Source organism: Falco cherrug, chromosome 7, assembly GCF_023634085.1.
Source record: "Falco cherrug isolate bFalChe1 chromosome 7, bFalChe1.pri, whole genome shotgun sequence".
Classification (NCBI taxonomy): domain Eukaryota; kingdom Metazoa; phylum Chordata; class Aves; order Falconiformes; family Falconidae; genus Falco; species Falco cherrug.
In genome coordinates, this window is record NC_073703.1 from 17,073,633 (window position 1) to 17,101,041 (window position 27,409).

Sequence of the window (27,409 nt, forward strand, 5' to 3'; positions counted from 1 at the left end):
TGAGGAAGTAACTGGGAATCTGTACAGGCTCCTGGGCACCCCAGCTGTCCCTGCCACAGCAGCCGGGACATGCTCAAGCTGCAGCTGCACCGGGCTTTGCCCATGTGCTGCCTGTTGTTCTCCCCTGGCCTGTGGGATGAGAACCTTGTAGATGGTCCCCACAGCTACTTGATGGGCTTCGATCCCTGTGGCATCTCCAGAATATTTTTAATAGAAAAAGCATTTTGCTGTGTCCCTGGAGGGGGATTTTCTCTTCTGGGAGAGGGTGCTGCATGCAGCAGGGTATGCTGCAGCCCTCACTTGGCACCACGGCCCTGGCCAGCACCATCCCATGGAGCTACCGACCTGAGTCAGCACTAAATTATCCCAGGCCTGGCTGGCACGATGCTCCAGGGAGCAAACCCTGCCAGTCCTCCTTCTAGGGACAGAGGACGTTTCTGGCTTCCCATCACCCCTTTGCCTCTGAGCTTGCCCTGGACATGGGTTGTGGGTGATGCTTTGGCTTCTGGCATGGCCTTGGAATACCAAGCCTGAGAGGTGCTCTCCGAGCAGATGCGCTCAGCGTCTCTCTCGGCTTAGCAGTAAAAAGAAATTGCACATCAGGGCACAGGCTGCAGGCGCTTCCAGAGATAAAATATTGTCAGTACAGTCCAGACCATCCATCAGAATAAATGTAGCTGATGCTGTGATTTATGGGACAAAGATGAAGGTTTAATCCTCCTCTCAGCAGCGCAACCCGATTTGCCACAAAACGCTGTTAAATTTTGTGGCACACGCTTCATCACTTCATTAGGAGATAGAGAGAAAACGGTTCAATGCATTGCTGAATCTTTTACGGCTGGGGACTCTCCTCCCACTGCTCCCGAGTGATGGGTAATCTTTCTGATCAGATCCCCGGGAAAAGACCCCGTGGGATTACAGAGCGCAGAGGCATTAACAACAGTGACAGGAAAGGAATACAATATCCCTTTAAACAATTAAATATTGATCCTGCGGGCCTGAGGTGGACTCCATCACACAAAAGGAAACACCTCTGTGAATTGGTTTGGTGGCATCCATACCCTTAGACGATACAAAGGAAACCCAGATTATTTGCTCATCTTACTTTCTTAATGTTTTTTCCCTCAATTAGGGAAATGCACCCGGGATGAACTGCGCTGGCCCTGCAGCCGCTTGCCACTGGCTCCCCCCGGAGCCCACCCTGCAGGGCGCCGTGACGATGGAGAGCCCGGAGATGGGGAGCCCAGAGATGGGAGCCCGGGGGTGGGGAGCCTGGAGATGGGGAGCCTGGGGATGGGAGCACGGGGATGGGGAACCCGGGATGGGAGCCTGGCAATGGGGACGGGTGGGAGCCTGAAGATGGGGAGCCCGGGGATGGGGACAGGGAGAGCCCGGGGATGGGGAGCCTGGGGATGGGGATGGGGATGGGGAGCCCGGGGATGGGGAGCCTGGGGATGGGGAACCCCGGGGCGGGGAGCTCGGAGACGAGTTACGGGGAGCCCAAGGACGGGGAGCCTGGGGATGGGGAGCCCGGGGGTGTGAGCCCGGGGACGGGGAGCCCGGGAATGGGGAGCCCGGAGATGTGGATGAGGAGCCCGGGGATGGGGACAGAGAGCCCGGGGACTGGGACGGGGAGCCTGCGGATGGGGGTGGGGAGCCCGGGGACGGGGAGCCCGGGGATGGGGACAGGGAGCTGCAGCCCCAGCCGGGCTGGAGGGCAGAAGATGCAGCGCTGGGGAGCCCGAGGTGCCGTTTCGTGCCCCCCGAACCCGTCCCCCCCTCCCCGTCCCCCCGTCCCCGAGTGTCCCTGGCTGCCCCGCCCCTGGGGCTGCCCCGGGGCTCCCCCCCTCCCCGCCCCCTGCCGCCCGCGGGGAAACACAAGAAGGCAAGAGATGTCTAAATTTAAAGTGCTGGAAAATCCAACCTTTTATTTACTACATTTTTGTGACTACATAAACGCCGAAACATTGTAACGCTGAAACATTGTAACACTGAAAAGCATGATGACATCATCACTTGCTTTTTTTTCTTTTTTTTTTCTTTTTCTTTTTTTTTTTTTTTTGCTTAGCAAACACAGCAGATGATATTGCACGGCATAAAGTGAGAACAGTAGCAAAGCTTAAAAAAAGTAACTGAAGGAAATCTTAACGCAGTACAGGAGATACTCATAACCAAACCAGAATAATGCCTAGCGCATCACACTTGTCCTCGCTACACACAAAAATACAGAAGAAGAAGCGCTTGACTAAGAGAGAGATTGAGGAAATATTAGCAATCAACCGTAATTAGGTACAATAATCACTTAGTCTGAAATGCAGATGCAACGCATAAACTACTACTGCTTCCTAATGGGCAAACTAAAAATGACAGCAAAGTTGTCTTTTATCGAAATCTTTGCTTTGTTTTCTTTTTGTGGTTTTTTTTTCTTTTTTTCTCTTTTTTTCTTTTTTTTTTTTTTTTTTTGTCTTGTTTGGTTTTGTTTCATTGCTCTGGAAGAACTCCCTCTTGCTCTTGGAAGATTTCCTACCTCTACAGGTCCGGGAGCTGTGATTGTCTCTGGCACCCTCTCTGCGGCGGCGGATGGAACTAAGGTGGCGGTGGCAGGGGCGCGGGGCGCAGGGGGGCCGGGGGCCCAGGGACCCAGGGACCCAGGCTGCAGCTCGGCTGGGGCTGGGCTGCGGGCAGGGGGGATGAAGACAACTACCAAAGCAAGTAAAAGACAATGCTTGAACGTTTATTTTCATTTAATACTGTTGTTCGGTTCAGACTGCAAAACTAACGCGGTTCCACGGTGAGGATGCAATAAAAGCAGAACAGACCGTGAAAAATCAAACTACGGGAACAGGAAAAGAAACTGTGTCTTCCCAAGCACAGTTCTGTCCAGTGCTCGATGGCTTGTGCCGGATTTGGAGCCTAACACTTTGTCTCCCCCCTCCACGTGAAGCGTAACTCATTGCACAGCATTAGCTTATGTATTCAAAGCAGACACTTAGCCAACGCTTACTGACAGACCATTTAATGATCCTGCATTTCAGAGCGTCTTTATTGCCCCGTTTCAATACTTGAAGTATAAAAATGTATCTAGAAAGTGTAACTTTTGACCAAAAGCTCAAACCCTGCCCTTGTCCTTCCCTCCCTCAACCCCTCCACTATCCCCCCAAAGGAAAACAAGGTACATCTGGAGCTCAGCTACTGTGTGGGGAAAGGAAATATTTACAGCCATCACAAACCATGTCAGTACACAACATTTAGTTGAAACAGAGTCTATTCTTTATGCAAAATAAAATAGAGGTGAGTGGCATCCTATATTCTGTGCCATGATGCCATCATCAGCTTTGCAGAATTATCATTGTCATTACTCCTTTTTTTTTTTTTTTTTTTTTTTTTTGCTTTTCAACTCAAAACTGCTTTTTCCTCCCTAGAGCTGGGGGGGGCCAGGGGCAGGCACAGTGCCTGGACCCCTCAGAGGGATGCTGCACAGGTCCCTTCCCCCTCACCCGCAGCCGGGGCACCGCACTGCTGCCGCGGTCCCTGAGCCTGGATGCGACTGCAGCTCCCAGGGGACCCGGCTGCGCCCCGCAGACCCCGACCCCTCCGTGCCTGCGGACCCTGGCTGGAGAGCAGGTGACACGGCGGTGGCCCGCGGGTGGCCTCAGCCCTCGCCAGCTCTCAAGCTGGGCTCCCCCGCAGCACCCCATCACCCGCCGCCCCTCGGCCGCCCCCCCCGCGGGCCCTGGGGCGCTGGCCAAGGCCTTTCCGTGAGCAAGGTTTCCAAATTCAAGTTAGCTTTTCTCCCAAGGCTTACGCCCGCTACTTGCGCTACCCGTGCGAATGGCAAAGGAAAACAAAAACTCAGCAAAGTCTCTCACAAATGCCAGTGCTTTTCAACATTAAACGACTTTTAAATTCTTTGGATGTGTGGGTTTCACCCACAAAGCAACCTTTCTAGAAAAAGACAAATAAATTAAAGGAAAAACACACTATTAATGCCTTTCTGCTTTCTAAGTGACAAAAGTACTACCTTGAAACACTCATTTTGGCATGTACAAGTCGGGGGGAAGGGAGGCCCGGGGGGGTAACCTGGCAGTGTTTGTAACACGGGTGGAAGTGCATGCCAAGACAAGGCTGAAGATACACCCTGCAGTCAAGAGAAGCACTCTCCTTCAGTTCATCTCGGCATCAAGAATGAAAAGATTGTAACATAAAGCTTTGGCCATTTTTGAATCTACTATATACAATTTTTTTTTTTTTGTTAAACTACATAGTCATAAATTAAAGCAGTGATTAAATAAGCGTATACAAAATGTAATTAAATTAAAAGTCACAGCACATTATAGAGAAAAAATAGGAACCATTTATCACAGCAGAGAATATTTTTTTTTTACCCTGTGAAAAGAACATCGACTAGCGAACACAAAGCATCCTCGTTGAAACAAAAGAAATCAAAGCCATGTTTCCCTTTCTCGCATTCATTGCAAACAGCGATCTTCACCCACTTTGAAACATTCCCAGGAATAAGATCTTCCTTGAGTATAACAGAGAAGTTCTGCCAAAAAAAAAAAGGAAAAAAGAAGAAACCCAAACCCAAACCGAATGATATAAAAGGAATATACAAACAAAACAACCCCTACAAAATAAATAAGAATTATAAAGCTTTTTGTAAGTAACCTTAACAATTATCAAACTAGTAAGTTCTGCCTTATCACATAGACTCTCTATACAACATAACCCTAAAGATTTATTACTATGAGGTATTTGGAGGAATTGGTAAAAGCAATGCACGGCCTGTCTGGGCTGAGGGACTCAAGCTGCTTTGGGGGAAAGAAGAGGGAACCTTTGGTTTGTCAGCAAGAAAGTGGAAAAAAATATTTTCCTTTGGTATCAAAGAAAGTTTCATTGCATGGTTGCACGGCAAAAAGCACCACGGTGAAGAATTATTCCTTTTTTCATTAGTGGCCTTTCTAACAGGCTGAGGTATTCAAAGAGTATAAGGTGAGAGATAAAGAGGTCAACAGCGGTTTAACACTTTGGTTCAAGCAAGGCACTCGTCCTATGAGTTTACAAAGTTTGCAACATGTTTGCCTAGAGCTTTAGTATTATTATTATTATTATCCTTATCATCGTCAGTAGTAGCAGTTGTAGCAAGAGAAGTATTCGTAAGGTTAGTAGCGTTACCATTAAGAATGAAGACAAGGTTACACACTGAGTGAAGGTGAGGAAGGGGGATCGGGGGGACGGGGGTAAGAAGGAGGATGAGTTCCCTTTCCAGACTGAGGCCATGCATGAAAAATCTTTGGTATTCTTTGGTATCATCAATGTGATTAAAATCACCAATGGAAATCGAGTGAGGTAGCGTCTTTGGTTCACACTATAAATAGTAGATCTTTACACACTTTTTTTTTCTTTTTTTTTTCTTTTTTTTTTTTTTTTTAACACGTGGAAGTAGCTATTCCTTACCTTTTGCTTCTTTGTCTTTAGCAAATAGTTACCAAATGTATTGTAAAGCTAACCACACCACAATAATAAACCAGGAGGCTAAGCAAAGTCTCAAAATTAGCCCCTGGGCCTTTGAATGCACCCAAACGCAGCGAGATAGAAAAGGGTAAGTGCTTTCTCTTTGTTTGCTAAATGCATAGTTTTCATCCTTATGTACAAAGGAGGAGGAGGAGGAGGAGAATAGGAGGAAGAGTAGTAGAAAGAAGGACCATTTTGCGGGGTAAAAATGTCTTGTTTACAACTCAGGTGAGGAGAGGTGTCCTAAGACTCTTTGGTATAAGCTCAGCGGTGTTTCCGAGCCCTCCGGGCAGCGGCAGCCCCCGCAGCAGCACCCGCCACCACCGCAGCCTTATCCTGAAATCCCTCTCAGGAGAAGAGCAGTGCCCGCGGGCAGCCCGGGGGCTGGTCCCGTGTCGGGGCACCCGGGCACCCCCGGCCACTTCAGCCACTTGGGAATTTGCTTCTGGCATGGGCTGGAGCAGGAGCAAATACTCAAGCGAAAGCCCTGTTGCTGGCTTGCTCGCTCTCGGTGGGTTTGCTTTACCTGAGTAAGGAGAGGAGGCTGAGGCCCCTGGAAAGCAATGAGGGGGCTAACGGAGCCGTACAGGTCGGTCTGAATTTTATTTTTTTTTTTTTAATTTTATTTTTTTTCCTGGAAAGCTAATAATGCCATTTACAATGGGGATGGATGCGGACAGTTCACCTCTTGGCCAGCCTCCCCTCGTGGGTCACTGCGGTCAGGTTTGGATGCAGCCTATGAGCCGAATGCGCGTTCCTAATGCCCTCTCGCCCGCAGAGCCACCTGCGACTGAAGCCCCGTCTCCTGATGCTGCCAAATGGTTTCAGGTTCTGCTCCCTCTCCTAACCCTTCCTGGCAGATTTTTAGGTCCTTCTGTTGAATTTGAAACTAATTTCTGTCTTGTCAGGAATGAAGTGAACCAAAAGACTAAGACTAACGTGCCAGAGGCAAGCTTTCCTGCGTGACGGGAGGCGCAGCACCCGCAGGACGCTGCCCTTCGAGGATGCCCTGCTGTGGAACGGCAAGGCTCTGAGCCAGGGAGCACTGGGTAACCTCTCCGTGCTTCAGGCGGTGCGGCCGGGCAGCCTGCTCAGAGGTAAAACAACTTGACAGGTAGAATGAGCAGTTCCATAGTTATTTGCTTCATGTTTCGAAAGGAATTAAAGAAAAGTGTGTTCTTTGCCTATTCAGAGTATGAGGTGCATATTGCTTATGGGAAGAGTGGTTTTGTTCCTAATGGCTTATTAAAAAAAAAAAAAGAAAGTCTATATATACTTAGAGAGACATGTAAAAAAAGCAAAACAATTAAAATCTAGAACTTGTGCATCAGTTTTAGTGTGTGTGGATATATGTGTGTGCGTGTATACATACATACACCCCATAACAATGCGTGTGTGTGTGTATATATACACAGACCTATTTGGGGGCTTGCATGTGTGTGTATCAGAGATCCTGAAATTGCATATTGGGTGCAAATTTAATGCTGGTATGAAAGTTCTCTTTGGTTTCAGCAAGTAGTCTCTAAAGACAATACAATGGAAATACTAAAAAATGCGGCAATGTACTTTGAATTTCCCTGCATTTTTAAATTCTCAAGTTTTAAATAAATAAGGCTTTCTTTTCTAAACTATAGGTACGTTACAAAGCAGTGTTATGCTGGAAAAAACTAAAATGTTAGTTATCACTGTCCTTTATTAACCTTACACTAACGAGACTGCATTCATAAGATATTTTATATGTGAGCTTATTAATGTTCCCATGTCAATTACGTCTCCGGGGGGATGGATCACTTTAAAAGAAAGCTTGCTAAAATTTAAGGTAAGCTAGAGACTCAAAAACCTCACAGATTACATTTTCATAGCCAATTGCTTTGTCAGTCTTGAAGTGGGTTTGACATACGGAAATGTGGAGAAATATTGAGTGCCAAAAATCTTGGGTTTATTTCACTTTATTTTAATAAAGAGATATTTTCAGCTGTATTCTGAACACTTACTGGAAATTAACTGTATACCCTGAACCTTGACTAGACCCTGTCCTCTTGGGAAATAACTGGTGCTACAAGTTGCTTCAATTTGGCATTGCTAGCATTCTGAGTGGGCTTCATCCCCAAACCCAGTATCTGCTATCGGTGATGGTGGTTAGATTCTAGTTTACCTTGAATTTTCCTTTCTCTCTCTTCTTTTTTTCTTTTTTTAAAAAAGGCTGTAAGTAAGATTACCTATTTCTAATCCTTGTATTGGGCCTATACCTGCATATTTAGTTACTTCGGAATTTAATATACCTAGCAGAATTACTACAGTCATTTGAAACACCGGTTAGAAATATAACAGGCACACGTATGGTTTTTAAAGCCTATTTTTGCCTTACACTAAAATTTAATATGCAGATGTTGCACGCTTTTCTTTTTATCAGAGTAGGAACGGGATGATTTTTCTTCTACGGGTCTGTTAGCAACAGAGCATTCAAAGCTTTTCCGCTACAAACTTTGAACTATTTCATGCATTATCCTGATTAATAGATGAGCAAGAAAGAATGCACAGGACAAAAGCTCAGCCTGCTACGCACAGATACGAAGCCACAAAATGTCAGGCTGTATCTCGGTGTCATGGGAATTTGGCTATTGACTTCAGAGGCACCAGGATTCAGCCTTCCAAAAGCAATGCCAGAGCTCCTCCCTCCAACGCTAACTGGTGTTGTACCGCTGTTTTCAATAGGAAAAGACCACAAGCCTTCAAAGCTGTTGCTACTCCTTTGCCTGGTAAAGTCAATAGGTAAAAAAAACCTGCTCACGAATGTCAATGAGTATTGATCAAACACTGAGCCCTGTGGTTTTACATTTTGCAATTCTTTTCCCTTTTGCATACAGAATGCCTCGGGTCTCCGGTTCGCAGGCTCGATGGCAGAGCTGAGCCATGCACATGGCAGCACACACCATGCCACCAGCACTGCTCAGTGGGTGGGCGGCAGTGCCAGCCTGGCACGATGCAACATGGCGATGTGCACGACTAAGGACCACGCTGCCTTACGCATGGCTCGAACGGCTCCTTGGTTTGCTCCCATTGAAGCCAGTGGCAAAAAGGCTGGCTGGCTTCAGTGGAAGTGGCATCCCATGATCAGTACCTGTGCTCCGACAGGGGCTGCGATCTTCTTAGATGACATTCTTTCTTGCCAATCACGGAAAGAAACAATAACGTGGTTTTACTAATTGCAAATAACAGTCTTGAATACAAGTTTTATGTGTTATACAGTTAGATTAGTTTATACCTATAACTCTACATAGTATTTTGTGTAAAAATAGCTTTGGAATATTAAAATCATTGCAATAAAATACCTGCAATATAATTATTAAATGTGTTCTTTGGTAGCTAGTCGATTTTTTTTTTTATGGATGGAATAGTTTTCCTTTCTTAAATCTGAACATTCCTTAACAAACAAAGAGAATGCACTGGTTTAGGTACCATTCAAAATTTCTTTGCCTAGTTTGAACTCGTTTCCAGGCGTTGCACTGGGTAAGTTCAAACCAAGAAACAGCAAAAATCACACTACCGTTCAAATGAATTCAGACGACTCCACGCTTTGTCAGTCATGCCATGGCACAACCCTCTCTGAAGACCAGCCCTGACTAAGTCCCTAACCACCGGTGTGTACACAGTATGGATACACGATACACCTTCATGGCAATTGCTGTGGAAGTGAAGAGCCATATCTGAAGAGATGTCTGTTCAATGACAAGAAATCACTATGCTCCAAACCACTAAACAGCCAAGTACGGTGAAGATGATAATGGGCAAAGGTGTAAGACCAGTGGTCTGTTTCTCTTCTCTTTGCATTCCGTTTCATTCCCTCCATTTCGCCTTCTTCTTCCTCTCCATTTTTTGCAAGTCGTCGTCCTACTAAAGTGTGTGTCTTAGAACAAAGTCATAATGCAGGTGAAATAAGTCTTTGGTTTCTTTGGACTTATAAATAACATTTTTTTCAAATAGTTCTAAGTATAAACCTGCTATCTTGAGGTCCTGGTCTGTCTTTATTTATTTATTTATTTTTAAAGCTTTTCCACCGAGGTTTAGTTCGTGGTTATTCCTTCATGCTTTGGTACAAGTGCTTGATGAAGAAGATGAGTTGCCTGAATTGGAGCTGCCCTCGTCTTGCCACTTATCCAGACTCCTCCTCCGTGCATTCATGAAAAAGTTGCTGACGGTGCTCAGCTCCAACCCGAGCTGCTGGGAAATGGTGATTTGTAATTCTTTGGATGGACGCTTATTTTCCTTGAATATTGCATGTAGAGTTCGACGCTGGACATCCGTGAAGACCAACCGAGGCTTTTTGGGTGTGTTCCCTCTATCCTTCCCGTGCTCCTGTTCTTTCCTCTTGCACGCTGCAAGAAAAGGGAGGATGGTTAGAGAGGGCAGGCAGAGGACCGCAGGGGCACATGGTACAGGGCAAACTGGGGGGAAAGGACCATTCATGTCAGCTTCTGCATTTGGAGAGGATGCGTGACATTTAATTTTCTCACTTATTATAAACTATAACAAATATAAGGAATAGAAGTTAAGGAATACCTTTGTTGTTGCCTGTTAAAACTCATCCAATGCTACTACCGAGAGCTTACGTTGTAATAACACCCATTAGTGCTGGGAATTTAACTATGCAATATTCCTATAAGGTAGAGTGGAAATTCATTGAGCAATAGAGTTGATCTTGGCCACCTTTTTCACCTTCATTATTTGTTGTCAACACATTTTTGTAGCTTTTATTGGCCAAGAAATAAGGAACTGGGAGAAACCAGGATGCTACTACAGTCTTACAGGCCAGATGATTATGTATTCTGAACAAAACAAACCATGTGACATTAAGAACAATGGTGCAGTAAATAAATATTCCTTATAGAATTTCATCTTGTTTTACCTCTCATCCCTTCTGTCCCTTTCTGGCTTTTATTTTGCTCTACGTTATTAAAGGGTGCTTGCAATTAGAAATCTGCCTTGCAGATCGCCTGCCAGGCAGGATCCAACCGGGATGGGAGGGTGGCTCCCAGATCCCCCCACCAGCCTTTGACTGTCTGCCAGCTCATCTTGTTAGCATTTCCCTAGGATAAAGGTTTCCTTTGGAGGAGAGATTGCTCTGTCTTGCTTTCAAAAGAGTCTGAAGTTGTCTGTTTCCCCTTTTTTCTCTAACAATGTCCTTTAATGCTGCTTTAGAGATGTATTTCTGAAGGTAATGTGGATGTTCTGTCTCTGTGCCTGTCTAGTCCTGATTTCTCTGGAGATCAGTGCTGATTATATGAAGAATTTTGTGCAGTGTCTCCACCTATTTGGCGGTTCTTGGAATGAAAGCAGCAGATTACTTCACCAGAGGTCCTTCCTACATCTTTTATTGCAACCGAGAGCCAGCCTTGGCATAATTGCTCGAGGGAGGTCTAAAAATAGTCATCCACCTTTTGTACTTAAGAGAAACAGCAACCACATGGATCAGACAGAAAGATCCAGGAGATGCAAAGGCACCTTCTTCTGGCCCAGGCAGGCAGGGACGAGACGCCAGCGTCTCAGCCCCCTCTGAGGTGAAGCTTTTGAAGAGCTCCTAATAATATATATTCCAGCTACACGTTCTTTCATAAGCAGTGACACATCAATCAAATGGTCTGGGATGCCAAACCCGTATCTTCCACGGTTATTTTTATCTGAAAACCTTTGAAGAGTGCTTTGAAGTTACATCCTGACCTCTAAAACACTGTGAAGCTTCTGGGCTGAAAAACAGGTTTTCTCATGCAAGCGAGCCCCCACTGAAGTTGAGCTGCTGAACTCACTGTGGGGAACAGTGTCTGCCGGAATAATTCTGCATCCCCATTGGAAGTTAAAGTCAATAACTCCAGGCTTGAAAATACTTTTGCAAGAATAGTCTGTTATTTACCGACAAATATTAGGAATGCGGAGCAAAGAAGGCACCACCAGCATCTCAGTCCTTTATAAACATCTCACCATTTGATGATCAGAAGTTGCTGTGAAAGCAGCCGCAGAAGTTCAGCTCTGCGACCGCTTCACGTTCTGACGCTGCCCCTGCTAATGGGCTCATGCAGGAAAAGAGACCATCCAAATGCCGGTGCTGTTTGCTGTGCCTAACACTTCATTTCTGGCCATGCTGCTTTACATCTTCCTTTTTCAAAGACTACACAAATCTTTTACCTAGATTCTCTGCCCAGATCATTGTTTGTCACAAAATCTTAACTATGCAAATAATGTGAGCTGAGCCAGCACCGTACAGCGCTTCAGCAGGAATTGTCATGGCACAAATGAGGTCACAGCAGTAGATACACAGCTAGGTCAATCAGTGGTGCAAACCTCTGGGTTTCAATCATAAACTAGTACACGAGTTCTCTGAAATCACAGAGAATAAAGAAACCCCCAACCACCTATTGTGAAGCTAACTCGCTTAACACATTGTCTTCCTGAGCTTGTGCTCATCTCCTGAAATGTAATGTGCCTGAATAATTATTGCCTTAGAATGTCTCAAGAGTTACACCTTGTTCCTCAACTTCAGTTGTATCAGAGACCTCATAATTACCGCTAGTAACATCATGGGGGTAAGAGACAAAAGTGCGTATTGCTGGGCAGAAAAAAAAAATCCTATCCAGTCTGTGATACAAATAAGCCAACTTTAGTGTTTTGCCCATAAAGCTTCAGTTCAGTCAAGCCCATCAGAAAGCGAGTGGTGAGGTTCCCATGGTGCTCCCTGGAGAAGCTGGGAGCCATCCCTTCCTCCCGCTGGCCAGCACAGACTTCATTTTTTAACATTTTAACATTTTTAACAAAGTATCATGCAGGGATGCTGGTCTCCTGAGGCTTGGTCCACACCAGGTGGGAGCCGGTGAAGATACGCTCTAGGTCAGCTTTCAGAATGAGACGGTTCTTGTCCTCACATCCAAGCTGGATGGAGTTCTGCTGCTCCCAACTAAGGACTAGGGATGTGTTGGCTGAGAGTGAGGCACTGACTCAGTTGCAGTTTGGGACCTTATTCGAGACACAAAGACCCACCGGCAACAGGTCCGGTCCCTGCCAGACCATGGCTCAGCACCAACAGGTGAAACCGAGGCAGCCCAGCCCGGTCTGGATGCTGGGTCCTCCCGTGCCACCGGTGCTAGCTGAGCTGCACACCAGCAGAGCCTTTTTCCACCTCAGGGAGACTGGGAATGCCTTCAAAAACCAGATCATTTTCAGGCAACATGAAAGCTGTTTCCTTTTCAGCTCTACCCCTGTTAGCATTTGCCAGAGGTAGGTTGAGGGCAAAAATTTTCCAATATGCTTAATTGCTCAAAGAGCCCTTGCAGACAGCACTGCCGACCTGGGGCTGTGAGCAGCAAGGGTGAACACCACCTCTCATCTTCTGCCTTGTCCAGACCCAGGAATATTAATAGCACTTAAAAATAAATAATGGTGATAATGAAAAACCGTAATAGGGTTTCCTTACGATCGTTTTTCCTGCACTGGAGCCAATCAATTTTAATAATAAATTGTAGCTTCCAGCTTGCCAGAGAACAAATGTACACCACGGGAGAAAATCTGCTCCAATGTGAGAGTCTACCCAGAGCAGGCACGGCGGCTGGCCAGCTCGCACTGCGGGGGCTGGCAAATGGGGGCCACCGGGGCCAGTGCCAGCACCCTGTGCTCAGCCCAGGACACGCTCCCACCGGGCAGCTAGGTCTGCCTGGGCCAGCTTCTCCTCTACTGCCGGCCAGGGTGGCCACTGCAGCGGAGGCTCCAGAGGCACCGACAAAAACCCTTTTCTGGGCAGACACCAGAGCCTGTCTTCAAAACTGTTTATCCCACACCTTCACCTGGATTTTATTTTACGCAGCAGAAGATAATAGAAGTAATTTGCACTGATGTCCTTCACGTGCCCCTGCCTGTGAGCGCTGTGAGAGGACCCTCTCCTGCAGCACAGAAGCTGGATCTGGGTGCTTTGCGGGGTGCTGTGCTCCCCCGAGGCTGCCCTGGCTCCCTGCCGTGACAGCCGTGCGCCTGCTCTCTGGGCTGCCCCGGCTGAGACATGCCCCTTGTGATGCCTTTTGAGAAAGCCTTAAGAAAGTCTAGTTAAGAAAAAAGCCAAGCAGAGGATGAAGAAAGAGTCGCTTTGACTCTGGCAACACATGTGCAGATATGACAATGTAATATTATCAGTGCCACAAGGAGCCATATAAATCCACTGCTGAACTCTGGCCTCTTCCAGTCACTTCCATCTTCCTCTGCCCTGAGCAACAGATATCTTTGACACTTGCAATCCTCCTGATACAGTCCATCAATCTATTTTTGTCTCCCTTTGTTCCTTCTCAGTTGCCCGAGGGATTTGGCTAAGGTAACTTGCCAAACCTTGTAAGCTCTGTGTATCTCATGGAGGCCCGGCTGACTGTGCGCGGTATCAAACGGGCTCTCATGGCTGCAGCTCCACCATCTGCCACCCCCTCCTGCAGCACCCAGCTGGCCTGGCTCCGTGCGGCACAGTGGGATCGGTCCTGCTCTGCCAGAGGTGTGAGCAGGATCACGTCCCCTATGAAAACGCACTAATTGCATCTTTAGGTTGATAGCGAAGAGGGTGTTTTGCCCACCTGTGATGTGAACTACACCGTTCTGTCAGTCTAAAAGTCAAGATTACAGTAAGCCCAGGTGTTAACCCTGACGCTTGATCTAGTCTTTCATCCCTAGACTGTGGATTTCTTTTAAAAATCTAAGGAAAAAGCCCTGATTACCATAAATTGATTTTCAGGAGCGCTTGGTGCGTACATATGTGCCTAGCTGTATCTGGCCAACATGAATTTTCCTTTCTGAAAACCAGAAGCAAAGAACAAAACCGGCAATACTCTCCATCAACCTGCTCTCTGCTGGTTTGGTTTGGGGACACACACCCCAAAGAGGCTAAGGCAGCGGCCACGTGTTCCGACGTGTCACACTGCTCACCAGCTGCCAGCAGCAGCTCCTGTGGCTCCCGGACAAGCACACGCGATGGGCAGAACCGGGGTTTTGTCTGTACAAGGTGGCTGGAAAGGGAGCAGGGACCCTGGGTGGCAGCAGGGGAGCACCCTGCCCAAGCGCCCTGCACCAGCATGGCATTGCAGCTCCCCTGGGAAGGGAAGCAGACAATCCCACCGGTGCCGTGGCACGAGCCTGCTCGCCCCAAGGAGGAGGAAGGTGATGCGCACAGTGGGTGCCCACCTACGGGCAGCCCTTTTCCCCTCTGCCTGTACCTACAGGGGGTCCAGACCAGCAGCGGAGAGATGCACCCATGATAACCTCCCCAGCCCTGTGGAATGCCGAGCCTGGTTGACATGAAGAGGAGACAGTGTGCTGGCCACCAGCGATGTGGTACAGGGCCTCTCACCCTGAAGTGACAGGTCACATTTCCAGCTCTGGCCCAGGTCACTGCTGACCACAAGCCATTATTACTTGATGGCCATTGAATGCCCTGTACAAGATGAGGTGGCGGTCTTGGTTCAGCTCCCCATGAACCAGTTCACACCACGCTAATTTCTGTCACATTTGATATATTATTTGACAGCAATTGGTGCCGTGCCTGGAAGGTTGAGCTGGACGCTACAGACAGAACAATCTGTAGGAACCCGTTTTGTAGCCGAAATGTTCATTCTGGGGAGCAAGGAGGATTGGGGATCTCTCACACCTGTGGGCTCGGCTCTGTCTTGCCTGAGGAGGCACTTTCTGGTGGCTACACATCAGAAGGTAAAATCAGCACTGAGCTCTGGGCTGCTCAGCACCACCCTCACCGGACTGGTCTTGTTTTGAGGACCGTCTCACCCTTACCATTCATGAGCATTATATTTGCTTCTGACAGGTAGGAGAAAAAGCAACGCTTTATGCTTCTTTCAAAGACTCCAGTGCGAGGTTCCCAGAAAGCAATGAAGAGTTTACAAGCCAACAGCTTCATTGCTCTGGGTTCAGAGCAGTCACCCTTCCCACAAGTGGGAAAACCCCACAAAATAATTGATGCAGCCCAGCTTAAAGAAGTGCTGACAACAGTCCTGCATTTCTGCGTGTGTCGTAGGAGAGGAGAAGTATTTCAGACTGACTTGAGAGAGTTCTCAAAAGTTTTGTGATTATCATCTTTTCCCCCTCCTCTTGCAAAGCCTAGTCATTTAGCTATCCCAATTTCATGTGTACGGGACATGTCTTAGAGACATAAAAAACCTTCTTGGAATTCTCTCCTTATGTGTATTTGCTCATCTCTATTGTGCCAGGTCTATAAAGGCTGGGCCTGAACTGTGCCCACTAAGACCCTGGGAATGTCTTTCTAAAGTAGCTGCTTCTAGTTTCGAAACATCGCAAGATACCCAACAACGTTTTTCAGAGAGTAAATCTCTTTGCTGGTACGAGCTCTCCTGGAGAATATTCCTCTGAAGGAGGCTCTGCCTTTGGGTGGAAAAGGCTGCAGGATTTCCATAGGAGGTTGAAACTGCATAAGGACTTTGGCCGTCAGAGATAGCCCTAATCTTGCTGGCTACAACAGCTCGGTGGAAGCAAGTAGCCAAAAGTTTATGGTAAATTCAAGGTGATGATAATATATAATAAAGAGTGATAAACTCCATCCTTATCATGTGAATAACACCTCTGGAGTGTGCAGAGAGACACACAGATGGCAGATCTTCTTTCCTAATTATCAAAAACTTTGTATTTGGGGGAACATGAGAAGAAGATAAGGGGCCTATTAGACACATACCTGAGGGCAGACTTCACCATGAGAACTCAAAGCGAGTGGATCTGTTTGGCCTGGATGAGTAACCACAGCTCCTGTGTGCCATTCACTATGACAGGTCACCATTTGGTGGTCCCCTGGGCTGCCCCATCCTGCTTGTCACTGCCCCAGGGCCTTCACAGGTGCCTGGGAGACAGGATCACTAGCAAGGTGCTGTGTGAGACAAAGCCGCTGCACATTGGGGCAGCTCGTGGCTGTGTGCTGCCACCGTAGAAGGTAGCAGATAGCATTGATGCTGCAAAGAGCATTCCCCAAAGCACCAGCCTGCTGTAGGATAAGGCCATTCCCATGGCAGTGATGAAAGCCTGCATGTTTGTTGGTTGCTCCCCAAAACTTTCCCCTTTCAACTGAAGACAGTATGTGCTATTCCGAAATGTCTGCTCCCATGCTAAATTATTTCTCATTACTCCTGGCACCATTCAGCATTTTGCACTTGTCTCTCTAGCAATTTGTATTTACACTTCTTTAGAGTGCAGGTGTAGCCATCTACTCCGAGGTCAGTTGTTTTGTATCTTATTTCTCTGCCATCGAGCCCAGGCAACAGTTTTGTTATTTCATACCATGAAAAGAGGTAAAAACACGTCCCTGTATGGGAGGCTCACAGGCCGACAGCAGCCTGGCAGCACACGGATCCCAGCTGAGACTGAATGGTAAACATCTCGCTCCTGCGCAATGTAATAAAATGAACGACCTTCATTTGCTGCCCCTGGAATAATTAAGTGAATGTGACTGCGGAGCACTGACTCAACACTTTGGGATTCTGGGGTTTACACAAACTTGTGGTGTTGATGGATCTGTGACCACTTGAGTGAGCTGACATCACCACTACAGAATATGGCACTAAGTGGATCAGTCCGGGGAAAGCACCCGATTTTCCTGCGATATCATTTCAAGTAAATGTTAAATTTCTTTAGCTGGGTCTTTAGTTAACCATACTACTGTGACAAATATTTCTTTGTCTAGCATAAGTAATTAGAATTTAATCACTTAAACTGCATCTTAATTACCCCAAATGAATTGGAAGGACATTTAATAGCAAAGATTAAATTGCCTTAATGAACGATTCTTGAGACTACATCAATATTTTAATCGTGTTTGTTCTTCTCGCCCCCCCCCCCCCCGCCTCAGCTGCACAGGCAGCCCCCGGCCCCTGGGTGGCGCCCGCTGCTCGCCGCTGCACAGCGGGGGGCGCGCACCGCACCGCACAGCGCCACACTGCACCGCACCGCACCACACAGCGCCGCACCGCACAGCGCCGCACTGCACTGCACCCCACAGCACCGCACCGCACAGCGCCGCACTGCACCGCACCGCACCCCACAGCGCCGCACCGCACCGCGCCGCACGGCCCAGCCGGGGAGCACCGGCCGCCTCGCACCGCTCCGCCAAGAAACACCGCCCGCTCCGCACTGCCCGGCTGGGCAGCGCTGTCCGCTCCGCTCCGCACCGCACCGCTCCGCGCTGCCCCGGGAGCACCGGCCGCCTCACCCGCGCGCTCCTGCGCGGGTGCGCAGCGCACAGGCTGCTGCGGAGCTGCACGGGGTCCGCACGGGGCTGCGGCAGAGCCTCGCTGAGCGGCGCGGCGGGGGTGAAGCCCCCGGGGCGGGTTCCGACGCGCTCGGATGAGCCCCGGGTGTTGCGCCCCGTTCTGCTGCCCCAGCCCCGGGCTCCGCTGCAGCCGCCGAGGATGGAGCCTCTGAGCGGTGAAGTGACGCGACCCATCCAAAACCCTCCCCGGGGCGCTCAGGGACCCGGCCAGCTCCTTTCCCAAGGCCCTACCTGCCCATTCCCGCTTTCCCCGCTCCGGTTGCTGAGCCCGCAGCCAATTCCGACACCATAATCGGAACAGCAAGCCGTGTCTCAAGTGACGATGAACGCGGCGCCGATGACATCAAGAAGTCCCTCCGTGCTGGGGGCGTTACGGCAGCGGCGCAGCAGCCCGCTCCTGCGCGGGGAGCGCTGCGCACCTGCGGGAATCCCGCCCGCACCTCTGACCGACGCACCTAGAGCAAGGCAGGCAGCAATGCAGGCGGCATCGCTGCGCCTTAACACCCCCAACCTCAGAGCGGGTTGACTGCAGCGGCTTCTGCGCGGAGGTCGCTGAGGAAGACGCCCCCGTGTCATCCGATTTAGTACTTGCAGCTAATTGAAGCAGCAGCATTGCTAATGGTCCGCCAGAAAGGGCTTGCACACACCAGCGCCGAGGTTACACCATCCGCAGCAGCTCTGGCACACCTGCGGAACAGCAATCCATTGCGTTTTAATTGCCATTTGGGCTGTACGTAAAATGTTACCACGGAGATTTCCTATCGCCCTGCAATGGGGAAAAAATCAAAACTACTGTTGAGCTAATAAATTGTTCCTATAAATTACTCCTTCAGCATCATAAAACTGACTTCCTCTTAAGCAAAATGGCTCAAGCAAGCGGCGTTTCCGAAGAAAGCCAGTAAGCACTGGTCGCTTCCCTGTCAGTATACGATTAATCCAGATAGATTTATGTTTGAAATGCGAATCAACATTTATCGATTTGATCGTGGAAGTACACGACAGGATGCCACGCTAAGTCCCCGCTCGGTCCTGGGGGAAAACTCCCCTCGATGCCTGCAGCCTTCAGGTTAAAACCACCAGCGCTTCAGCAGCGGTTCCTGCGCTTGGGAGTCACCTCGGGTCTCCCTCCAAACGAACCCGCCCCCTGTGCGGGGGTCACGGGGATCCTTCTGCTGCACCGGGGACGGGGGAAGGCTGCCCGAGCCAAGCACGAGCGGCGGAGCCTTGCCGGTGCGTGCAAGCACAGCCACCGATGCGTTCCCGGCCTGTGCGTTCCCAGTTAATTTTGTCCCGACCTTCCCGGCTGCCTGACGGGCGGGTGGCAGCGCCCGGGCTCCCGCCGGCGGCACCTGCGGTGGGCTCAGCCTCGGCACCCCGCCGCTCCCCTCCCTCCCGGGGCACCATCCTCCCCCCCGGGGCAGGGTCACGCACAGTTACAGTGCTGGGGGGTCGTTTCCCCTCCGGCCACGCACCCGCACGAAGGAATCCAGCCCCGGGGCGCGCTGCCCGGCTCAGCCGCTCCCGCTCCCGCTGCTGCCCCCGCGGGCAGCCCGAGCACGCAGCCCGGGGGGGGCAGAGCCCGGCCCGCCCCGCAGCGGCGCAGCCCGACCCGTGATCGATGCGGCGTAGCTGCCCGTCGGGGCCGGCAGCCGTGGGGCGACTCGGCAAAGCCCTGCGGCTGCGCTCCGGGCCGCCTCGGCCCCGCAACGGGAGGGCTGGCTTCGTCCCGGCCCGCCGCGGGGCTCGCCCGGGAGTGGGGCCGTACCTTCAGTGAGGCTGTACCGGGAGCGGGGCTCGCCCGGGAGTGGGGACGCACGGGGAGTGGGGCCGTGCCGGGAGCGGGGCCGGGAGCAGGGCCGTTCCGGCGGGAGCTGTCCGCGGTGCTGACGCCGGGCACACCGCCCGCGCTCGGCCCGAGGAAGCGCCGTGCAGCGGGCGGAGACGCGCGGGCAGCGGCGCAGGGCAGCGGCGCAGCGCACCCCGCCAGGCGCAGCCCGGCCCGCAGCGCTCGCCGGAGCCGCCGCCTCCAGGCCCGGGGCAGCCGCCGCCGCTGCCCGGTGCGGGCAGGAGGCTCCGGCCGGCGGGGCCGGCTCCCGCCCAGCGGCGGTCAGTAGATGGCGCAGAGCCCCTGGGAACGGAGGGAGGCACGTGGCGAGGGCTGCGGCCGGCTCGGTGGCCCTGGCCGGTCGGGGCGGGCAGACGGTCCGGGTCATGCCGGCATCGCGCCCACAGCCCGGCCGTGCGGGCCCTCGGGGCGACCCGGTCGGTGCTTGCGGTCGGGAGCGGCCCCGCTTTCAGGCTACTTCATCCACATGGCAGCGAGGGGGGGAGCGGGGCACGGTCCCCCGGCGCCTCCCTACCACGCGGCGGGTAATTAAAACAAACAAACAAACAAACAAACGAAGGAACAGAGAAGAGGCACGGGCCGAGCAGCGCTCAGCCGGCGGGGCTTCGCGGGGCGGGGCGCGGGGCCGGCCCGGCGCAGAGGAAGGCGGCTGGCCGTCGCCCGGCCCCGCTCCGCCTCCCCCCCCGGGCAAACATTAACGAAGGGTAAACGCGGCTGTGTGCGAGGGGCTGTAAATCAATCCCGCCGCAAGGACGCGGCCGGCAAACAAGCGCGGCTCCCAGCGCCGGGGGCGGGCTGGGGGCCGCCCTCCCGCCTCACCGGGCCGGGGCACCTTGCGGAGGGGCCGCTGCCACCGCCCACGGTGCGCGGAGCCGGGCCCGGGCGGCCCGCGGGGCGGGGAGGGGCAGGCCCTTGCCCCCGGGCCCGCGCCGTGCTCGGGATGGCGGCGGTGAAGCCCCCGGTCGATGCCCTCCGCCTCCCTGATGCAAATGCTTTTACGCAGAGTCCCCGCCGGGTAAATATTAAACAGGCCCTAATGAGGCAACCGCGGCCGGGGCGGCGGCGACCTTCCCCGGGAGGGCTGGGGCGGCCGGTGGGGCGCGGGCGGCGCGCGTTACATTTCACATCTAACGCGGAAAGCGCTCCGATGGCTGCATCGATTTCTTTACAGTTAACCTGGCGAGAATTCCTCGCCGGCTTCCCAAGCTTCCAGCTTATCCAGGATTCACGTTGGGAGGCAGGGAGCGAGAAAAAGAGGAGGGGAGAAAAAGACATGCATCTATGGAAAACAGCAGCGGGGCGCGGGCAGGCGCCGAGCAGCTGCGGAGGAACAGGCCGGGCCGCCCCCCACTCCCCGAGCCCCACCGGCGATCGCGGCTCCCCCGCGCCCCGGGGCGGGCTGGGGCAGCGGTGCGCGGTCGGGGAGGCCTCGGCAGCCCGCACACCCCCAGCCCCTTCCCGGAACCTTCCGCTGCCGCGTTTCTCCCTCGGGCGCTCCCCGCCGGGCCGGCGCACACGGCTCCAAGCAGGTCTTTTTTTCCAAGCAGGTCATTTTTCCCTGAACGAGTGGGGTTTCGCCTTCCTTATCCCCTCCTGTCAGTGTGTCCCCGTGTGTCCCCCCCCCAAGAATATAACCCGAAATAAATTCCCCCTGCAGTCCCAGCAGGCTGCAAAGGGCTGTACATTTTCTTTACATCGTATTGTTTCGGTACCCCTTCGCTGCCCTTCCGAATGTCAGGAAGGCAGGGGGAGGGAAGGAAGACTAACTAACGGAGAAACGGCCAAATAGATAAATATTCAGCGCCAGAGGGGGAGAGAGAGGGGGGCAGACAAAGGAAAAGAGAACAGAGAGGAGAAAGAAGGTGGGATGAATAAGATGGAGGCTGGAAGAGGTCAGCTTTGCAATTAGCAGTTCTGCTTACATTTCAAGAGACAGCCCAGGAAGTGTCAAGACCTCAATCCTGCTTCCATGTAACTACCAATTTTTCCTCTATTTGTCGGAGCTTCTGTAATCTGGGAGGTAGGAATCCCCCAGGGGCGGCTGGAAGGGGCAAATACTCGAGATAAAGTGCTGGGCGAGACCGCGAGGCCTAAAATAAGCAGGCTCCATCCCCCTCACCACCTCCTGGACATCAGAAAGGGAAGAGGCGAAGGCGGCGAGGGCTCCGCTCCGGGTATTTATCTACCTGATAATTTTCTAAACGCCCGGGAGCCAGTTATAATTTGGATGTGAAATTTAATTTGCGTCGGCTGGAGTAATTTATGATATTTTGAATTGATGTTCATACATCAATATCAATCGGGGCAGATTTTTACCACTTAGCGAGATCATCACACATTTAAAACCTGCACAAAATAAAATCGATACTTGATGCATTTACCGCAGATTGCCTGCAGCGCCGGCCGGGCAGCGCGGAGGGGCGCGCAGCGCGGCGCTGCCTGCGCGGGGCGGGGCGGGGGGCGCCGCGGGCCGCCCCCATTGGCTGGGACGCGGCGCTATGCAAATGACCACGTGCTGCGGGGCCGCCGGCGCCCAGGCGGGGCAGCGCCGGCCGAGGCCTCCCAGCCCCCGGCAGAGCGGGGAGCGCCCCGCGGAACCTGGCGCCGCCTCGGCTCCAGGGGCTGCGGAACGCTGGGCCACGGCCGTCCCTCCCCGACACCCACGGTCGCCCACTGCCTCCCCGGGCCGCGCGCCCCGTTTTGCCCCGGGGAGCCAGTTTCTGTAAGGTGCCGGCTTTCAGGTTGTATCGGAAAGGGAAGGCGGAATAATGAGGCTTTGTCTCCCTAACGGGATTACCGGGAGCCGGTTATGCGAGGGCAGCGCTGCGGCGGCCGGAGGGAAGGGGCGGTTTGGGGGCAGAAGCGAACAATAGGCCTCTCCGGGCCCGGCAGCTGGGCAGAGCCCGGCCGGCCGCCGGCGGAGCTGCCGCCTCCCTCCTGCCCGGCCCCGCAGCCGGGGCTGGCAGAGCTCCCCGGCCGGCAGCGCCACTGAGGGAATGCCAACAGACTCCGAAGCGAGGGGTTGTTTCCAGTATCGATCTATGCAAATGAGCGGAGATTCAGGTCGACCGAATTGTCGTAAAAATACGCTCCAAATCGAAACAAGTTCTCCTTAGCAATCGTTACGGGGATATTGGAAACACAAACTCCATCCTCCACTCCCGGGTAGCACCAGCAAGACGAGAGCTTTCTCCTGGCGGGGTAGTTGTTGAGGAAGGGAAGGAGGAAAGGGCATTTTCTGAGTGCCCAGACCTTTGAAACGGACTCCGCAGGAGTGGAAGCCAAGAGCGCAACGTCGTCCCAGCGGCGTGCACCGCAGGGCCGGCCGGAGAGGGAGGGAGACCCCGCCACGGGCCCTTCCTACCGCCGCATCGGCTCCAGAAGCGAGGAGGGTGGCGGAGAACAGGCGAGGAGCAGGGCGGCGGCGGCGCCGGAGCCCCGCACGGTCGGGAAGCCGTTCCCGCTTCCCCCCGTCGTGGTAGTCGAAAGCGCAGAACCATTTGTGCGTTTGCGAGCGGAAAGATTTGGCCCTTCCCGGTTTTTTGTCTGTGAAACGGCTCAGTGACCCCGGCTCCAACTCGGATTGACTGTCTTGCGTTCTCCAGGGACAAATTAATGGAGACCTATCACTTAATTAACAAACCCTCACTCGCGGCGTATTAAACCCGGGCTCTGCGCTGGCAGCGCAGGCTGGCGGGCTCGGGGCGGCCGGGCACCAGGCGGGACGGCGGCCCCCGCAGACAATGCGGGAGCCGCGCTGGGAGCACACCGAGCCGGTGAACGCTGAGGGGTGCTGAGGCGCTGGAGCAGCGCGGAGCCGCGACACAGGCTGCCTGTCTCATGCAGAGGCATCCACACGAAATTCTAACTCCACGGCCTAATGATAATTACAACCAGTAAAAAAAAAAAAACCAAAACCCTAACCTAACTGTTTCAGCCAACAGCGCTTCTCAGCCACCAGTCGCACGCCGGGCCCGCACCGTGTGTGGGGAACCCCCGCCCCAGCATTCGACCCCGGCCCGAGCAAGGGACACGGAGCGACGCCGGCCCGCAGCCCCGCCGGAGACTGCGACCGGAGCCCGCCGCCGCCCCGGGGCCGCCGCCCCCCGCACAAAGCAGGCGCACCGAATCCCCTCGGCGGAGCGCTGCCGCGGCTCCGCCGCACCCCTCCGCGGGCCGTACAGGGCCCGGCCGCTCAGACGGCCGCCGGTGAACGCGCTGCCGCCGGCCGGCGCGGGTGTCGGCGGCGCTCCGTTACCGGGCACGCCGGGCGCCGACCCGCCGTAGACGGGCGAGGCTGGCGGGCGCGCCCCGCCCGGGCGCACGGGGAGAGCCGGGCCGCCGCAGTGCGCAGCCCGAGCCCCGGCTCGGCTTTGTCTGGAAGCCGGGAGCGCGGCGCGCAGGAGCCGGCCGGGGCCAGGGGCGCGGAGCCTGGAGGGGGAGCGGGCAGAGAGGAGAAACGGAGCGGCGGAGGGGGGGACCGGGGCTGCTCGGCGGGGGCAGGCGGGGAGCGGGGCGGCCTGCCCAGGCCCGGGGCCCCGGCGTGCCCCGACCGCTCCGCAGCGGGCTCACCTGCCAGCCGCAGAGCAGACATCCGCTGAAACTCCGGCTCCTGGAGCCACTTCCACATCCTGCGGAAGGTCTCCCGGCCGGATTTGAGCTTGCTCCAAGGCTTGGGGTTCCTCAGCAGGTCTGAGAGGGTCCCTTGGGAGCGGCACAGCACCCTCTGGGCGAAGATAGCCTGGGGGATGCTGTACCGCTTGAGCTCGGTGGTGATCCTCTGAGCTACTTCTTTGGTATTGATTTCTTCCATTTGCCCTGAATTACTTCCACTGTTGACCTGCGAACCAGTTACAGAAGGGTTTTGCTCCCTGGCAGAGCCCAGGATCTGCCCGTGGCTCTGGGCGTTCAAGTGGGCATGGGGGTGGTGTGGGATCCCGTTGATAGGCACCATGCCAGCGGAGGTGGGGGTGAGGTGTTGGTCGCCATGCCTGGCTAACATGGCAGGGTGGTGGGCTTCAAATCCGTTTGGGGTGAGCATTTTCTCGGCGGGCATGGTGGCACTGGGGTGAGCGTAGTGGGGCAGCCCTTGCTGGGAGTTGTGGATGCTCCCCAGGCCCGATCCAGACAACGGAGAGAGGCTTTGCCCCATGCCGGTAACATCCTTATGGTAGGGGGTGTAGAGATTGTTCATAGACGCCAGACCCCTCTCGTCCCGCATGAGCGTGAAGCTGCCGCTCACGTTGCCCGGTATCCGCTGGTGGGGGTGGTGGTGGTGGTGATGGTGGTGGTGGTGGTGAGGGAACTTGTCCGAGACCGTCGAGATGGGAGGTAGAGGCTGCAGAGGGGTTAACGTGGTGTAGGTGCTGCTCATGCTCATGCCGGGGGGTGTCTCGCAGGCCATGGTCATGGTGGGGTGCAGGGGGCCCGTCAGCGCGTGGTCGGGCGGCCGGTGGTGGTGGTGGTAGTCGCCGCCGTCGAGGATGGACGCCATGCCCATGGAGCGCGGGTGGGCCGGCAGGTGGCTGCCGCGGTGGGCCACCGCGCTCCGGTGGTGGGGGCTGCCGCTCATCAGGTCAGCGGCGGCGGGCACCGGCTCATGGCTCACCCCGTGCAGATCGCCGATGTTCTCCATCGCCAGCTGCGCGTTCATCGTCGGCCGTGCGGGCGGCTGGACCGCACATCTATCTGGTGGGCGGCGGGGCGTCCCGGAGCTCTTCGCGGCGGCCGCGGGCCGGTTCTTCCCGCGGGCCGGCAGCGGCGGGCGGGCGCTGTGGGCTGGTGGCGGTGCTGCTGCTGCCGGGCTGGTGGCTGTTCCTTTTTTTTTTTTCCCTTTTTTTTTTGTAATTTATTTATTTGGGTTTTTTTCCTGTTGTTGGATGACGCCGTCGGTGGGTTTAGGGCCCCCGCTCCCTCAGGCCAGGCTCCGCAGCCGCGGCGGGTGTCTGGCCGCGTCCCTCGCCATCTCTAGCCATGGCTCTCACTGCGCTCCGCCGTTTGGACACCGCTCCGCTGCTGCAGCGGCGCGGCCGCCGGCCCGGCGCATGCGCGCGGCGCCCCCGCACCGCCCCCGCACCGCCCGCCCCCGCCCCCCGTGACGTCACCGCCCCTATTAAGGAGGTGAGCCCCGCGCGGCAGCGCCCAGAGTTGGTGGTGCTGCGCTGTCCCGCGCCGCCACCCCCGGGCCCTAGCGCCCCCCTCCCCCCCCCACCCCCCCGCACCGAATGCCCACGGGCCCTAGCGCCCACCTCACCCCCCCACCCACCCACCCACTCACACACGTTGCCGCCGGGCACAAAGGGCCGGGCCCGCACCCCGCCTCCACCGGGCGGCTCAAGGGTATTGGGGCCGCCCGCCCCGCCCCTTCGGTGACTCCACGTTTTCCGTGAGCGCGGAGCCTCCTCACCCTCACCTCACCGTGAGCTTCCGGGGCTGAGACCGCCCTGCCCGGGGGCGCCCGCGGGCCGTGCCCGCCGTGTGCCCCGCACCCCGCGCCGTGTCCCGCACGCCCACCGGCCCGGGGATCGCTCCCCTGCGCTCCCCTGCAGGGAAACTTCCCGTTACCTGGCCTGGGCACAGGAGCCGGGAGCCCCGCGGCGCTGCGTCCCGGGTCCAGCCGGGGTACCCCCTGCGCCTCAGCTCTCGTCCCCCCCCACCCCCTCAAGCTGTCGTCCCGTTGTCGTGTGTGTCGTTCCACCCTCACCCCCCCCGTCGCCGCCCGAGATCCCGCTGGGTCCAACCAGGCAAAGCGATGGGGAGGGACCCCCCCCTCCAGCCCCCGCCGGGGACGCCGAGCGGCCCGGGGCCAGTGCCCGGCGGTGCAAGGCGAGCATATGCCCCGAAGAGCCCAGCAGCCGGACGTGCCTCTGGTTTTCTTTTATTTTTTTTCCCCCAAAAGAAAGAGGAGGAGAAAGAAAAAGCAAGCCCACCCGCCAGCCCCCCTCGTTAGCTAAGGTGCCTTTATGCTGGAAGAAAGGGCAGATGTGCCTATTGTTCGCCCATTAACAATAACGAACCACGCCGGGCAGAGTGCAGCGTGTGCGCGGAGCCGAGCGGCGGGAGGGACGGGGCTCGCCGCGGGAGAGCGGCGGGGCCGCCGCCGGGAGCACCGGGCGGGCAGCGCACAAAGGCCGCCCCGGCCGCCGCCGCTTCCCCCCGCTCCGCCGTCGGGGCCCGCGGGAGCTCCAGCGCGCCCTGCGGAGCCGTCTGGGCCCCTCGCCCCGGCGAGGCCCGGGGACAGCAAGCAGGTCCCTGCCGCGGCGGGGCTCGCCCCGGAGGCCGGGCGTCTTTGGCATGGAGAGGGAGACAGGGCTGGAGCACCTGCCCCGGCCGAGCCGCCGCCGGTGGGACGCGGAGCGAGAGCACACCGTTCCCCTGCGCGGCTCCCCGGCGCGACCCGTGCCGAGCCGGTAACGGGGGTCCGTCACCCTTCCTTCGCTTCGCCTAAAGCTCTGAGGGGCCTTCCCTGCTGGGAGCCCGGAGCCCGCTGCTAGCGGGCCACCAGCCCCACGGGGAATGCGGGCTGCAGGAGCAGCGGCTGTAACGGGTCCTGGGGGGAGAGTCAGCCTGGGAGCCAGCTGAAATTAAACCCCGGGGTTATTTCTCGGGGAGCTGTTGCCCACACTTCACGGCCAAGGCCTGCGGAGGTTCCCCCCCGTGCGAGGGCTAGCGCACCGCCCGGGAGCCCCGGGGGCCTCGCTGCTTCATCGGCTCCGCTCGGCTCCGCTCCTGGAGCTGGAAGTCCCGCG

General features: G+C 54.8%; 1 protein-coding gene and 1 long non-coding RNA gene across 2 annotated transcripts; one reads left to right on the forward strand and one right to left on the reverse strand.

The window, feature by feature from the left end:
* Positions 1-1,897: 1,897 nt before the first annotated feature.
* On the reverse strand, positions 1,898-25,687 carry ONECUT1 (one cut homeobox 1). Its single transcript, XM_005435518.4, has 2 exons — positions 24,234-25,687; positions 1,898-9,890 (listed from the first exon to the last, which is right to left on the reverse strand). Exons 1-2 carry the CDS (start codon positions 25,312-25,314, stop codon positions 9,598-9,600), a joined length of 1,374 nt encoding a protein of 457 aa, XP_005435575.3. The 5' UTR covers positions 25,315-25,687; the 3' UTR covers positions 1,898-9,597.
* On the forward strand, positions 19,904-21,350 carry LOC129736525 (uncharacterized). The gene is made up of 2 exons (XR_008733261.1): positions 19,904-20,676; positions 20,833-21,350. It is a non-coding gene; the product is annotated as an uncharacterized LOC129736525 (long non-coding RNA).
* Positions 25,688-27,409: the final 1,722 nt, after the last annotated feature.